The sequence below is a fragment of the Girardinichthys multiradiatus genome, chromosome 17 (genome assembly GCF_021462225.1).
Source record: "Girardinichthys multiradiatus isolate DD_20200921_A chromosome 17, DD_fGirMul_XY1, whole genome shotgun sequence".
In the NCBI taxonomy this organism is placed as follows: domain Eukaryota; kingdom Metazoa; phylum Chordata; class Actinopteri; order Cyprinodontiformes; family Goodeidae; genus Girardinichthys; species Girardinichthys multiradiatus.
Window position 1 is genome coordinate 26,162,221 of NC_061809.1, and position 15,252 is coordinate 26,177,472.

The window sequence follows — 15,252 nt, forward strand, 5'->3', positions numbered from 1 at the left end:
TTGTGTCTATGTGACAGAACCAGTTTGTTCAAGAGGCTAGAGGTGGAGTGACCCCGCCACCAATGCCACCTTGGACTAAACAAAAACTAAATCAAGACTGGAGAAGAGTGTCTAAGCTGGCAAGAAAGTTTCTTGAAAAGACAGTTAGCATGAAGTGTTTAAAAAAAATTATTCACCATTTAAAAACCTATGAAGATGTAAGGATGGGTTTTCTGTTTGAAAATGACATAATCCAGTGAGTAGAACCATATTATTTGCATTGGTTTGGCTTTATTTTTTTGTCGTTTCTTAGTGGTGATCTCTTATTAAACTGGTTTGTTCCAAATGTTCGGGTTTTAATACCAGACATGAAGACATCTTGCCTAAATTTTGAAGCAATGTGTTAAATTTATCTCTTGGTGGATCTTACACTTTGTTTGTTGAAGAAAAATATTTAATGAATCTATTTTTGTGTAACTTTGAGTTACCTAGTTAGAGTATTTGTTACTACGCAAGCAATGCAAAGTGGTGGTGAAATTTAGAAACATATAATTGTTAGCCAAATAACAATTATACAAATAATTGTTAAAATAACAGCCTAACTGTGATTAGGAAGAACTTTGAGATGGAAATGTAGGCTCTTTGTTACCAGGAGCCCGTCACGGGACTCTGTTCCGATTTCATTGGGTGAACCAATAAAAAGTCGCAACATTAACCGAATATGTGATTTTTATTTGAAACCAAGTGGGTACCAACAGACAGGGTCAAATTTTTATGGGTATACAGGGACCAAAAGAGAACAATATGGCAGTTATGACGTATGATTTTATTGTTTAACGGTAACTAAATCAATTTGGATTTTACTTTTTTATTTAGAAAAAAACCAGAGTGTCTCTTATTCAGTTTAACTGATTATAACGTGTAGCACTCATGACCCGGTTCAGGACAACACTTTAACTTCCAAAATCCTTGCGTGATAATTAGGAATCAATGAGGATGAGGAGATGTTGATCAGTGACCAAATCAGTTGATTTATTGAGATTGTACACTGAAGCAGCTGCAGACGTCTGTCCTTCCTGTGAATCGGATTGATTAACTGTTAAGTGTAGGCATTAAAACACCCAGTGAATTTAGGTTTTAGGGAAGAGCCTGAGTTCTTAGGGTTAGGGTAAGATCTCAGGGCTAGAGACTCGCCTCCTTCGGTGTCTGTCATTTGAAGAGCGAATAAGCACTAAATCTCCAGCTCTGGGCCTAAAAACGCTCGTGTGTCATCTCAATAATGAGACGGCGCCACGAACATGATGTGACAGAAAAGAGACGGAGGAAGCAGGAGAGGAGATGGGGCAGGTGGGTGCTTCATTCAGCCAATTACTGGTCCGGTAATTTCCTTGTTTATGACTTAATTAAGTTATAAATGTAAATGATGAGAGTTGTGGGTAACTAGATGGCAACGCTGCGCACACACAAGCATAGACTGTATTCATTTATCTTCTGAGTCTCAGGTTTTCACCATTATTATAATTTAGCTGCAAATCTATCACAAAATGACAATATATCAGAAAATCTATTGTACATTGTGTAAAATATATAATAATAACAGTGTAAGACAAAACTAGCAATTGAGCAGATGAGAAAATTATGCTCTGTTTTGGTCAAGATACTTTATGATTTATTTCAAAGCTTCATATTTCAGCATTTTTTAACCCTTTTGGTTACAAATTTTTCGATTATTTTATATTAGAGTTTTTCTGCAAGAAATATAGACAGAAGTTTGATGGTGACACAAAAATGTTTCATCTTGCAGGTATAGATTAATTTGTTGCGGAGAAAGTAAGGTCAAACATTTATTTTATAACCTAAAACTGTTTTTATTTTATTTTTGCTCTGGCAAAAATCCAATGAAAAAACTGCAGCACGAAAAGCAGTTTTCTGGTTAATCGAGAACTTTAAGGTGAGGTTCAGCTGCAGTGAAGAAAATAAAAGTACTTAAATCCAGAGGGGATGGATGGGGGGGGTTCTTTGGGGGTACATTTAATAAATTCAGTTTCTTCAGCTTTGTTGTTAAGTCACATTAATCATTTAAGGAGTTATGTGTTAAACTACATATTTGGTCAGTTTAAGTTTGGGATTGGACCTTACTCAGAACCTTTACATCTTTGCTTTGGACTCATTTTGATTTTACACTTGATTAGGGCTTGACCAGGGACTCTTGACTTGGGTCTAGTCTTGGGTTTTGCATGTCTTGACTTTGGAATCGACTCGGAACTCCGTGTTCTTGACTTTAAACTTGACTTGGCACTTGGAATATCTTGAAATTGGACTGTTTGGGACATTACTTGGAATTTGTCAACTTGAGTTGAGACCTGCATGTCTTGACATGGGACTTGACTTAGGACTTGACTTGGGACTTTATGCAGGACTTCCACATCTTTATTTGGTGACTCGAATTAGGACTTTTTTTGGTCTTTGCATGTCTTAAGATTCGACTTGACTCAGAATTTGAAATATCTTAAATCTGCATTCAGTTTGGGAGTTGACATAGAACTTAACTTGGGACTTGTATACCTTGAATTGGGACTTGGTTAAAGGTTTGATTTGGCTGTCTCTAAGAAACTAAAACATGAAGCATTAAAGCATCCCAGTAATTGTGTCAGATTAAGGATTTTACCACTCGACAATGAACGCAGAAGTTATCATGATGCAGCAAAGCTGCTCAGAGCTTTTCTGCTGAGTCATCATTGCCCTATTTATTTAGACAGGTAGACTGGCTCCTTGTTAATCTGTTTAGTCGAGTCAGACAGAACGCAGCGAGCAGCTCAGTGACAACAGAAAGCCTCTCACAGATCCTGATTGTCTGTTTAAAATCATTAGAGCTGCACGAAACAAACACTGTGGTTCCATAACGTCAGCACTTTTTCCTGCTGGAGACTTTCTGCTCTTACAGAAAATAGGAAAATTCTCATTATTTGTGGCACTTGATCAATCATTTACAATCATAAACCTTTTAAACCCATTTATTTTTGTTCTGTTATCATTTTAGGATGTTTGTGGTTATTTTCTGTTTTACGACCTATGTGATGTACTTATATTTGTCTGCATTTTGTTGGGATTTCTTTGTCTTTGGTGGTTTGTGTCTCTTTAGGATCATTTTTAGGCTTTATTCCCTTAAATCGTGGTTTTTTTTAGGTCTCTTTGTAGTCAGCCAGGTAATTTCATTTCATCTCAGGGTGAATTTCTGCATTTACTATTCAGTGCACATTCCAGCCCTATATTGTCATGAGTCATGGATTATGACTTCGAGAGCCCGTCCACTCATTCTTACAGATAAGGTGAGAAGGTCCATTATCTGTGAAAAGCTTGAAGTAGAGCTGCTGCTCCTCAGCTACTTGTGCTTTGGCCTAATATCTGGTTTCTATGTCTGCTGCTCAAAGTCTGTAATTTCAGCAAAATCACGAAGCTTCTCTCCTTGACTGATCCGATCAGGGTGATCACTTTGTGCCGTCAGCCTGATGGGACATGATGGATGCTGTCGCGCTCCCAGTTAATTGTTTTCGGTGTCTGTTGTCATATTAATGTCTCATCATTTTTAATGTAGGACAGTTTGGACTAGAACTGAAATGATGAGAGGACCAAAATGTTCCAAAATATCGCTCTTAGTTTCTTTGGATAGCCAAACTTATTCTGGATTGGTTGAGTTTTTTCACACAGTATAACAAATTAGATTCCTTTGTGGGGGACTCTGAAAAATACTGTAAAAGTAAAACTTTTGGTCCTAAATAGTATAAATAGCCATCATTAGAAGGTACAAATCTACATATTTACCTTCAGGGACTGTAATGTACTCCTACTGTACCCATACTTCTGACTGGACATCTGTGAGGAGCTTGGTGTGAAACTGCTGCTCCTCCACATTGAAAGGAATCATTTGATGTTGTTCAGGTGTTCCTTGGAGGTTTTCTGGACTTGTTCCTCCAGATGGAGACTCTGCTTCAAACCCAGAATAAACTATAAAAATATTTATCTTATTCTGTCCTAGGGAGGCATTAGGATGCTGTGGAAGGAGCTTGAGAGATGGGGAGAAGAGAATGTCCACATCAGAAGTTGTAGCTGAGGTTAGAGGTTCTCTGGCCAGGCCAGAACCAGAACATGCTGGAGGGACTCAACATCCATTGTTGTTGTGGAATTGCTCCAGGATGAGTTGGACAATGTTTCTGGGTTTCCCTCTGGACCTGTTAGCAGAAGATGATGAAGGGATGTTACCATTTAGATCTTTTGTTCATTCTAAAATAAAGTTATGTTGAATCTTTCTCCAAAGTCAAACTGAACCCTGTTTTAATACTTCAATGATCAAATTAAAACTCTGATTTAATGATGCATCTGAGGTTCCTCCATGTTTTACAATCACAATTCAGATGCTTTGTGAAGTAGCAAAATGCAGTATTAACTCTTCTTCTCTGGTTCTGCTGTTCCACTCTGCTAAAAGGGGGCAGAACACAGTAGTTCTCTTAAGGTGGAATTTCTTTGCCTCTCCTGTTGCTGTGACTAAAACAAGACAAGGCTCTGCCAGCTGGGAACATCTGCAAATAAATTTATGGTAATAAAATCTGCCATATCTTTAAAAGTGAGAACATGGCTGCTACTTCAGAGAGACGGAGCTATAAATGTGACCCTCCGAGTGTCGCTCGGCTCGTCTGGATGATCCGATCTGCTCTGTTTTTCCGTCTCACTGCTCGCTGCTTCTCTCGGATTCAGGTAATTGTTGCCTTACGAACTCTGCAGGCCAATCACAAGCACCTCACCCAGTGACATCAGCGGCTGGGCTACACAACAATATGATTGTGGTTGCCATGCCAACACGCTGAGGTTACAATGGCAGACGAGCGCATTCCTGTCTGTAATAAGCGGCCTAAATTAGATCGATGTGGAGTGTGTGTGCCGTCACGAGGAGGGCTTTGTGAAATGAGCGGCTGCAGCTTCACACCCCGATCAGAATGTAGCGGCAGCATGAAAACAGCAGCTCACCTAAATTCCTCTCTCACATGCTGCCGTCACTTCAGGATCTTCATATTCAAAGTGGGGACTAACTCGTGCATTTAGAGACAATGTGGGATTTAATAAATCTAAAGTTAAATTAGTGTTTCCACTTAAAATGCTCCTCTAGCAAGAATAGTTCAATATTTTATGGACAAATGCAAGTTTCTGCAGCACCTTATCTATTAAAATTAACAAGTGTCCCTTTTTTAATCATAGTGTCTAAAAAAACAGAAAAAGTAAAATAAAGGAAGTTAAGTCCTGCAATTTTATTTTGAGAGGATTAGAAAGGTTATTCACAATTTGGTCTTATTTCTTTTGGGTTTTTTTTTTTTTTTTTGGTTTTGTCCTGGTTTTATTTTAGCCCCTAAGACAGGGGTGTCCAAGGTCGGTCCTTGAGGGCCGGTTTCCTGCATGTTTTAGATGTTTTCCTGCTTTAACAGACCCGATTCAAATGATTGCAGTTCAACTAAAAGCCTGTTAATCAGCCATTGATGGAAATCAGCTGTGCTGAAGGAGGGAAACATCTAAAACTTGCAGAACACCAGCCGTCAAGGACCGAGTTTGGACACCCCTGGCCTAAGAGAAGCAACTATTACTACCCATTAATCTGAGAAGATTAATAGGGTCATTTTCAAACTGTTTTAAGTCCATCTTTCTACTGAGAGGAAGCTTATTTACAAGTGAGAAACATTTCAGTCAGCAGATCAGCATCCTAGGAGAGGTCCTCCAAGCACATTCACCTCAAGGTCAGAGCAGCAAATGCTCAGAGAAATTACAACAAACCCTGGAGCTCCATTCCAGACCCTGAAAGTCTCCGTTAACATGTAAGATGTTAAGGTTCTTTACAGGACAATTGGAGACAACTAAACAGATCATATCAGCATAAATACCTCATGCCAACTGTCAAACATGATGGTGGAGGGGAGATGATTGGAGCTACAGGACCTGGGTACCTTACAGTCTTTGACTTGAAGGTGATCTCTGTAGACCAATGCATTCTAGACCCAAATGTGAGGCTATCTGGATAGCAGCTGAAGCCTGGCCCAAACTGGGTCACCAACAGAACAATGATCTCAAACACAGCAGCAAATCTGCAGCAGATTGGCTGAAAAAGATTTACAGTGTTGCAATGGCTTAGTCAAAGTCCGGACCTCAACTTAACAGAAATGCTGCATTGTTAGCTGTGATGAAGAGAATCCAAATGAACTGCAGATACATAGACCATTTACTGAGCTACAAACCTGAGCTTTAAATGACTTAACTGACTTCCCTCCTCTTCCTCTCTCCACCAATCACACAATCGCCATAGCAACGTCTTGCTCCTCCAGCCAGGCACCAATCAGCCTCCTGCTATGAAATGGGCGGAAAGTAAAGTTGTGTTCAGCGACTGAAAGTTAAACGTTGAAGGATGACGTCGACAGATTTCTCTCAGCCAATCAGTATTCAACTTTTCAGCTTGTTTTTGACCTCATTACTGCGCCTCCTGCTGGGTAATCAGTGACACTTCTTAGAAGAGGTGTCAGTCTGGATCAGATGAACAGTAAATCACAGATTCATATATGTTTATTTGCTTAGAAATAATAATTATTGAAAAGTTTAATCTGTGTCCCTCAGTGCTCCTACGTCCCCCCATGTGAGAGGGACAACCAGAAGAACAGAGACAATGTTCTGTTGTGGGAGGATTACTTCACCAAAGAGGTCAGCAGCCAGTCTTTCACCTGCTTCTTCAACCAGCAGAGGAGGTGAGACACAAACACACACACGTGTCTACTTCCAGGTGCGAGACGGACAAATTGGAAGCAGGAGGACGTGTGAGGGTGTGAAATGTCCCTCACTGACAGATTGATCTTACCACTGGAGAGTACAGATGCCCGGCTTTAAGGGAGGTACTGTTTCTGATTGAAGCTTATCCACTTCCTAAATGACTAGCTGGGATTGTGACCCTGCGGAAAAAACTTTAATCGTTATTTCATGTTTCTTTTGTCTCAAGATAGAGATGACAAGTTTGGTTTGAGACTCGGCAATTAGGTCGCAAAAATAAAAGAATTCAGACTCAACTTAGACTTGTGTCCTAAACTTGAGACTTGACTTGGACTTGTGGTCTGAGACCCGAGTCTTCTTTCTATAGATGTACAAAGCTGGTATAGACATACCCAAAACAACCTGACTGTTTCCAGTCAGGTGGTGTTGCTTTAAGACCAGAGTGTAAACCTGTTTTAGAGCCTAAAAACTGGAAGAAATTAAGCTTATTAATGTGCTGCTGGTGCATGTTCCCGTTTATTAAATGTATTTGAAAATTTACCTTCTCTATATATCAGAAAATAGTTACAAAAATAGGTGAGATCATGAACATGTCATGTTTCACATTTTTTCTCAGGTTTCTGGGTTTTCTCTGCTTTATTCTAACAAAGCCTTTTTAAGCCTGCAACCACAAACTGATGAGACAAAGAAAAACTGAAGAGCTGCTTTGGTGTGTCAGCTTTATCCTGCTATTATTCAGCCAATGCTTACCTGTGACCTCTGCTGCTTTTATTTTTATCTCTGCAGCAGGGTGAGGACTCTGCTTGGTAAATGAGGGCCCAGCGGGAGCTTGTTGATGCTGCACATCAGCTCTTCGGTCATTTAGAAGGAAAACTAGAGCACTCCACAGCGTTTTATTTAAAGATTTGAAAAAAATCACACCTGGGTTTGTGTGTTTCTAGAAGGGATGTGAGTGTTATGTTCCAAATATTTAAGATGCAAGAGACCATTTTGACTGGTTGTGGGCTTCATTCTGAGTTGAAACGTAATGAAACGCATAAAATACATGACAAGAAAACTTTCTTTAAATCTTCTTTTAGACTTTTAGAAGATTTAAAAGCAGGCAACTATTTTTGCATTTGAAACTCAACTAAATCTGAGATGGGAGACAGAAATATTTTACAGTTTTTGGCTGACAACAAAGTCTGACTTCATAACATTATAGCACAGGCTGTAGCTTTAGCTTCACTACAGCTGATCTTTCTGAACCACTTCTTTGCTGTTTTAAAGAGTTTTAATTTAAAGTGTTCCCAGACAGTTCTCCGTGTTCGGGAGTCCAACTCAAGTCACACCTAAGTCGCAAAAAAGTCTTGAGTCTTGGTACCAGTTTTTATGTCCTGCAATGAAGAGTGAAAGGAAGCCGGTCTGTGAGCTCCAGACTGCAGCTGCTGCATGTTTTACTGTGAAAGGATGAGCTTCATTATTATCCAGTGATGTTGGTGGATTATTATGGGATGTTAATGGCTCATAACAACCTGTTCATGTTAGCTGTAGCTTCATAATAATGACCACATGAATGTCTCTCCAACTGAACGCTGAATTAAATGACATTAGATCATTTAGGAACAAAATAAACGTAACTGACCTTCGACCTGCTCTCGCTACTAAGCTAGCTGCTACATTACAAGGACACCTCTGGCTGGAAATAACTAAATGAAAGCACTTCCTGTTCCTTTTACTCATTTATTTATTTCCGACAGTGTGTTTCGTTCATTATGTTGTAATTTATACCTTAAATTTGAACATCTTTATTATTTAGAAGAGAGAGCAAAGGTTTAAATGCAGATTTAGAAAATAATTTCCTAATATTATTAAAACTTCTGCAGCTCAGAGGAAGGAGAAGAAACCCATCCAAACCAGATTTAGATGAACTTCTAATGAAGGAGAGGACAATATGAAGACAGGGAGAAACAGCTGTTAACTCAGTCATTACAAAGACAGAAAAGCAGAAATTTGACATTTATAAAGGTTTTAATCTCTTTCTGTTATTTTTCTTACAGCATAAAGGCCTGTTTATATTTCTCATGGTGTAAATATTATATTTGATCCATTTTTAAAATAACATAAATCAGCCTTTAGCAGATTTTTGTATGGTAAATTAAATGTTAAAAGATTAAAAGATAACTATTAATAAATAGAATTAGATTTAAAATAATTATCAAATATTAGGCCTGAGGGCAAACAGTCCAGGTTTGGATTGCTAATCTACGAGGTGACCTAAATGTTGGGGATTTGATGAGAAAATGTTTATTTCAGTCATTAGAGACTTGAGACTTGGGCTTGGAAAAAATGACTTGTTAACATCTCAGGAATCGATTGCATTAGACTAACTAAGTCGTTCATTAGTGACTGCTTCTAAACTGCTAAATGTATAAATTAATGCCAACAAAGTTTCCCCGTACCAACACAGCAGCTGTGCTGAGCTTCGGTCTGAATTCACATTTAAAACGAGCATCAAGAATTGATTGTTTTAGTTTTTACTCTCAACAGAGAGGTTCCATCTCAGTCTAAAACCATCCTTATTGTAGCTGATTTGTGTCTACCGGCTGCTGCACAGTAACCTGGAGGAGCTGCTTCTATGTTGGTTACAGAAATGCATGCAGCTGGAAAGTTTTCTCTGTGCAAGAAGGAGTTAAAACATGTTTCTTGCAGGGGTGAGAATCTCTGAAATATTTCTGAACAATAGCTAAATGCAGTTACTGTGAAAGGAGAACATTATTAATATTTCTGACCTAAGAGGCATGAATCATTACCCTGGTAGCCAGTTGAGGTGATGCCTGCTGCTTGCATTACATGCTTCCATTATATTAATTAGCTTTACCTCTGCTCATTAGATTGTTTCACTAAGATATGTCAAAGTTGTCCTCTGGGGCTTAATGATACAGAACCAAAGGTTCTCTGTTCCCTTTATGTCTGAGAAATGAAGGGACTGTTTCTGCTTAATGAAACTCGAAATACTGAAAATTACCTGAAAGATACTTAAGTTAAAGTAGTAAACCTGTGTTGATATTAGAAATTACCTGGTTCTAAAATACAACATGAGCCATTTTCCACCAAAAGTCCTGGGCCTTAAATACCTGGGATTTGTTTTACCCGGGTAAAAGGAACCCTGGGTAATTGATGTGCTTTCTGTTTACCCTGGAAAGAGCCTGGCCTCATCGTCCGGCCACTTGTTGTATTTCTTCTTCCTTTGGTCCAATCTCGATCACAAAAAGTACGCTTGAATCTCATATTAAGTAGAAAACAACAAGGTCTTAAATATAGCGGGTGAGCGGAAGTCAGAACACTGCAAGAAAGGGTCCACCAATCATCGTTGCTCAGCACACAAGTCCGCCCCTCAACAATCCCGGGTTAATCTGAAAGTCCTACTCCCAGACCAGGATCTTTTATGCGGGAAAACGTGGAGCCGGGAAATTTAAATGACTCCGGTAAAATTGTGTTGAAATGTTCGGCAGGCTTTAAAAATCCCAGGTAATGGCTGAAGGTACCCTGGACAAGACAAAACAGTTGGTTTATCTCCTGTTTCTGCATTCTGATCAGAGGTCTTTTTATGAAAAACTAAACTGGTGGTTTTGTGCGGGATTTAAGATCTGGTTCTAGGACTGGAACTGTATTGGTGGAAAAACCAAAACACACCTGTTATTGAGTTTTTATAAAACAAAAATCATTGTTAGCATTATTTTTTTTCATAAATTGTTTAGTCCTCATGTTTTTCTTCTGATTTTCAAGGCCCGACGACGTCTTGTGGCAACGTTCCCATGACACCAGCGTCCTGCTGCACTGTGTCCTCTGGCCAATGGTGTCTCTCCTTCTGGGCACGCTCATTGTGCTCCTGACGGTGTGCGCCCGTTCCCTGGCTGTCCGAGCCGAGGCGCTCCAGAAGAGAAAATGTTCCTACGAGGTGTACCAGGACTTGTCCATCACAACTTCAGACTGCCGCAGCAACAAGCCCGGGGACTTCCTAGCAATGAACTCTGACCCAGAGCTGTCGTCGCCCTCGCGGACCCTACCTCTGTTTGCGGTGCCGGTGAGGCGACGGGATCGGGAACATTAGGACAGAGAGGAAATTTGGTTTCTCACCTGCAGGTTATGAAAAGCTGATGGGCAACTGGATGCTGCAGATAAGCAACGACCGCGAGGAAGGGTTGATTTGATCTTCATCAGGATGAAGATGAGAGTAAATCCACTCTGATGCTTGTAGAGTTCACCAGAAACACTGTAGAGAAACTTCAGCAGTTTTTCCTCGTTTGCCTTCAGCCTGATCAGCAGGATCCTGAGCTTGTAGAAACTGTCGGCTGATTAATGCGTTTTCTGGTAGATGAATCCACTTTGAGTTCAGATTACATCTAAAATTATAAAGTTATACCTCTCGAGAATCACTTATCAAAACTTTTACTTCTGAAATTTACTTTATTAAGAAAGCATTAATTTTTATTTGATAAAGGTAAAGAGTTTCTATATTAAATCTATTTTTTTGGGGGAGTTCATTAAAGCATCTGTGATCATTTAAATAAACCCTCCTTTACATATTTGCTGAGCATTTACTTTGCACTTTTAGCAATCCCCAGGAGAGTTTATTATAAAAAAGAAAGTGCTTCTTCTAGCCTTACAGTAGATCTAGTAGATTAAGCAAAATAAAAATATTAAAACCACCAAACACAAGCAACCAAAGCAGCAAAGCATCGGTTCTTACATGGGAAACCACAAATTGATGTCTTGCTTCATAGTTTACCTGAGAAATGGCTTTTCTTACAGTTGACACACATTGTACCTGCTCAAATGTCAGCAAAGACTTGTAGATAACACAATGTGCAAGCTGGATGCTACTCATATGTAATGCATATTTTAATAGATGCTTAGATGATTTGTTTCAGCAGGAGAATTTCATTACATCTGACACAGGTGTCATAAAAGTTGGGGATATTACAGCTCAAATGCTGGGAAGAAAATTACTCAACATGTTAATGTTTTTCTCAGTAAATCGGTTTCTAATGGAGCTACTGATATGAAATTCACACCGGATGCCAAGTAATCCACCCCCACAAAGTCTCATGCATTCCTCAGGTATGATTTTGGCACATTTCTTCCACATAGACTGTCTTTAAATCTTTAAAATTCTTCTGTGAGCTCTGATCTTCAGTTATTTCCATTGATTACAGTCTGGTGATTGACTGGGCCATTTCTTTTCTCTGAAACCAACTGAGTTTCCTTGTCTGTGTGATTCGGATGATTGTCTCATTGATTTCATCTTCTGATTCTTAGCAAGAATGTCCCAGTTTATTTATCCATTTATCATTTCTTTAATTATATGATCCAAGTCTTAAAGTGACAAATGCTGAAAAACCCACACCATAATGCTCCTTGATGTGATTGCACACGCCAGCACATTCCCTCCAAATCACCATACCAACGGTGAGGTTCGGAGTTCAGTTTTGGTCTCTAAAGACCAGACTATAGTCTCCTAGTATTTCATCAGTTTGTCCAAATGTTTCACAGCAAACTTTAAATTGGCTTTAACGGGGTTTTCCTTCAGCAGTGGAGTCTTGTGCAGTGAGAGTGCATAGAAGCAATTGCGGTTGAGTGCATTATTTAACCTTTTTGCTAGTCCTGATCTTTCTGAGGTTTTTCATTAAGGGTCGATGGTTCTTGGAAACCTATTTTTATTGTTCATTTAACTCCACTGTCAGGAATCTCGTGAGGGGCACCTGGTCATGGTTGGTGAAGTCGTTTATTTCCGCTTCTGGACTTTCGCCCTAACAGCGCCTAACGGAACAATCAGAAGTTTAGAAATACATCTGTTGACAATGCCATCATTGTGCTTTGTTAGTGAAGGTTCCTTTGCTCCTCCTCTTCTTCATGTGTTCTATACCTATTCCCTGTTTCACTCATTTTATTACTTAGCTTATTATATAGATTAATTTGTTTGGATATCTTTGTATGTGTGAAGGATTTTTGGTTGTTGCCAATATCTGGTGTGAATTTTCTTGTTAATAACCTCTTCAGTCTGGACCCAATCTGAGTGGTGCCAGTTACAGTTTCTATGGGTTCTAGTTCTTCTTTTGTTTTTAGAAGAAAAGAAAGGGGGTGGAGCCTGTATGTCGTAAGCGCGGTTTTTTTTTTTTTACTGTTCAGTTTTTAAAATGGCAGAACTTAGCTTTTAGATTAAGATTATGACCCTAATATCTGTCTTGCATTTTAGATGTGGAGGAATAGCAGTTTGAATAGATGCTCCAATTTCACCTTCTGATGTGTCTCATACTGTAGCATACACGATATAATCACCAGCTGAGCCAGACTGCCATGAAGTTTGTTTTTGACATGTCAGAATATTTAACAGCACGAGTGTCACAACTCATGTGCTTATGTTGTACAGCAAATACATGCTACTGCTTATGAATTTACACAAGTTCACCAATAATGAGGTTTGATAAGAGATTCAGCAACTACCAAACATCACTCGGAGGGTGTCTGTTGTGACCGATTAGAAATCAGCAGGGGTCTAATTTAAACAGAAGGGCGATCATGCAGGTGTTGACCCTTTTACTGTAGCTCTACTGTAAAATGCATTTTCCCTGTGCCCCAGCAGCCAAAATGTTTCCAAACCGACATGCAGAGTCCTTCTGTCTGCTTCATGATCGCCTCCAGGCCTTTCTCAAACAAATCGTGTATGTGAGGATTACTGGATGCAGCACTTTGATTCATGATCATGGTCCATTTGTCGGTATTAAAGTTATAATTTATGACTGACCTCGCGGCTCGGCCAAGACTTCCATCAGAAGGATTTTTTTATAAAGATGGAAAACGTCTCGAGTATAAATTGAAGCCCTAACTGTAAAAGTTAGGATCTGACAAACCAGTGGAAGTTTAGTTTAAATTTGTAATTAGTGGGGTTTTGATTTATTTAACGTAGCTGATTGTTCTTTTATGAACTCAAGCACATAATTGTTAGGTTAACTGGTTTCTCTAAATTGCCCTAGGAGTATGTGTGTGTGTGTGTGTGTGTGTTCTTGTACTTGTTGCTGAGTGAGAACCATTTTTCGTATTTTTATCGCAAAGTGAGGACATTTTGACAAAGTGACGACATTTTTCTGGTCCTCACATTTTCAAATTCCGTTCTTGGGACAGGGGTTAGGTTTAGGACTAGGGTATGAATTGAGTTATTGTTAGGGTTAGGTATTAACTGGTTAGGGTTAGGGTGAGTGTCAGGGTTAGGCACTAAAAATCAAGGAAAATGAATGGAAGTCAATGGAAGTAACCGAAAAGTCCTCATAAAGATAGTAAAACACGGATGTGTGTGTGTGTGTGTGTGTGTGTGTGTGTGTGTGTGTGTGTGTGCATGGTTGTTTGTCCTGTGTGTCTCTGTGTTGCCCTGCGATGGACTGGTGACCTGTCCAGGGTGTACCTGCCTCTCGCCCGTAGACTGCTGGAGATAGGCACCAGCTCCCCCGCCACCCTGTATGGAAGAGGCGGGTATAGAAAATGAATGGATGGATGGACAAACTCATTAAGACTTGCCGCTGTATTAACAGCCAATGGTTGTTCTACAAAGTTTGAATCTTGGCCACACTTTTCAGATTTTGATTTACCAATATTTGTTAAAACCATACATCAGTTTGCAGTACTCTTTATAGGTACTGTTTGGAGTTGGGATAGTTGAATGAATGTGGTCATCTGTATGAATTAACCCTCTCCGTACACCGTGGTCTTCTACAAAAACCGATAATAAAACTGAGGGAGGATCAAACATTTACTGGACAACAGAGTTTTAGTCTCTTGCTGTGGAAACCCAACAGAAAACAGAATCGGCAGTTTAAAACTGAAACCTCCTTACTGGAAAACTGTCAGCTGATCCGGTTCTTTTCTTGGTCAGTACAGACCCCCTTCAAATAATCCAACTATCCCTTTAACATCAGATTTTATGAGCACCTGTTCATTTCATCAATCTGTAACTCAGAGGAGGCTGCATCAGCGAAGGGACTACATCTTTAAAATGTTAAGACCCCACCAGGATTATGTCCCGAAGCAAATTCTAATAAAATCCTGAAGTCCTGCAGGTGTTTCCAAATATTGCTGAACAGAATGAAGGAAACGGACCGTTTCTGAATGTAGACGAACTGATGTAGCTTCATTAAAACACTGTTAGTGCCTCCTCTTCCTCAGTAACTCTGGCGCCATGCCGTCTTCCTATCTCTTTTACTTCCCTTTTTCTTCTAATTGTAGTTTTATTTTCAAAGTTCACGTTTTCTGATATATTTCTATATGTGTGAGAGGTATTCTGGGTTTGATGTTTTCTTCATCTCTATTATTTACATTCCTTTAAGTCTGGAAGACAGTTGTTAGGAGCGGTGATTTTATTAGTTTATAAAGTTTCTTTGTAATTATCAGTTATAGGATTTTTTTCTCCTTCATTATGTCAGCAGTAATACACTTCAGTGGTTT

General features: G+C 39.4%; 1 protein-coding gene across 1 annotated transcript in view; it reads left to right on the plus strand.

Moving 5' to 3' along the window:
* LOC124882793 (calcium-activated potassium channel subunit beta-4-like) overlaps window positions 1-13,882 on the plus strand; it is a 29,049-nt gene extending 15,167 nt beyond the window's left edge. The window contains exons 3-4 of the mRNA XM_047389355.1: window positions 6,628-6,755; window positions 10,543-13,882. Of these exons, the coding sequence (XP_047245311.1) occupies window positions 6,628-6,755; window positions 10,543-10,867 (453 nt within the window). The 3' untranslated portion in view covers window positions 10,868-13,882. The remainder of the gene's footprint in view (window positions 1-6,627; window positions 6,756-10,542) is intronic.
* Window positions 13,883-15,252: the final 1,370 nt, after the last annotated feature.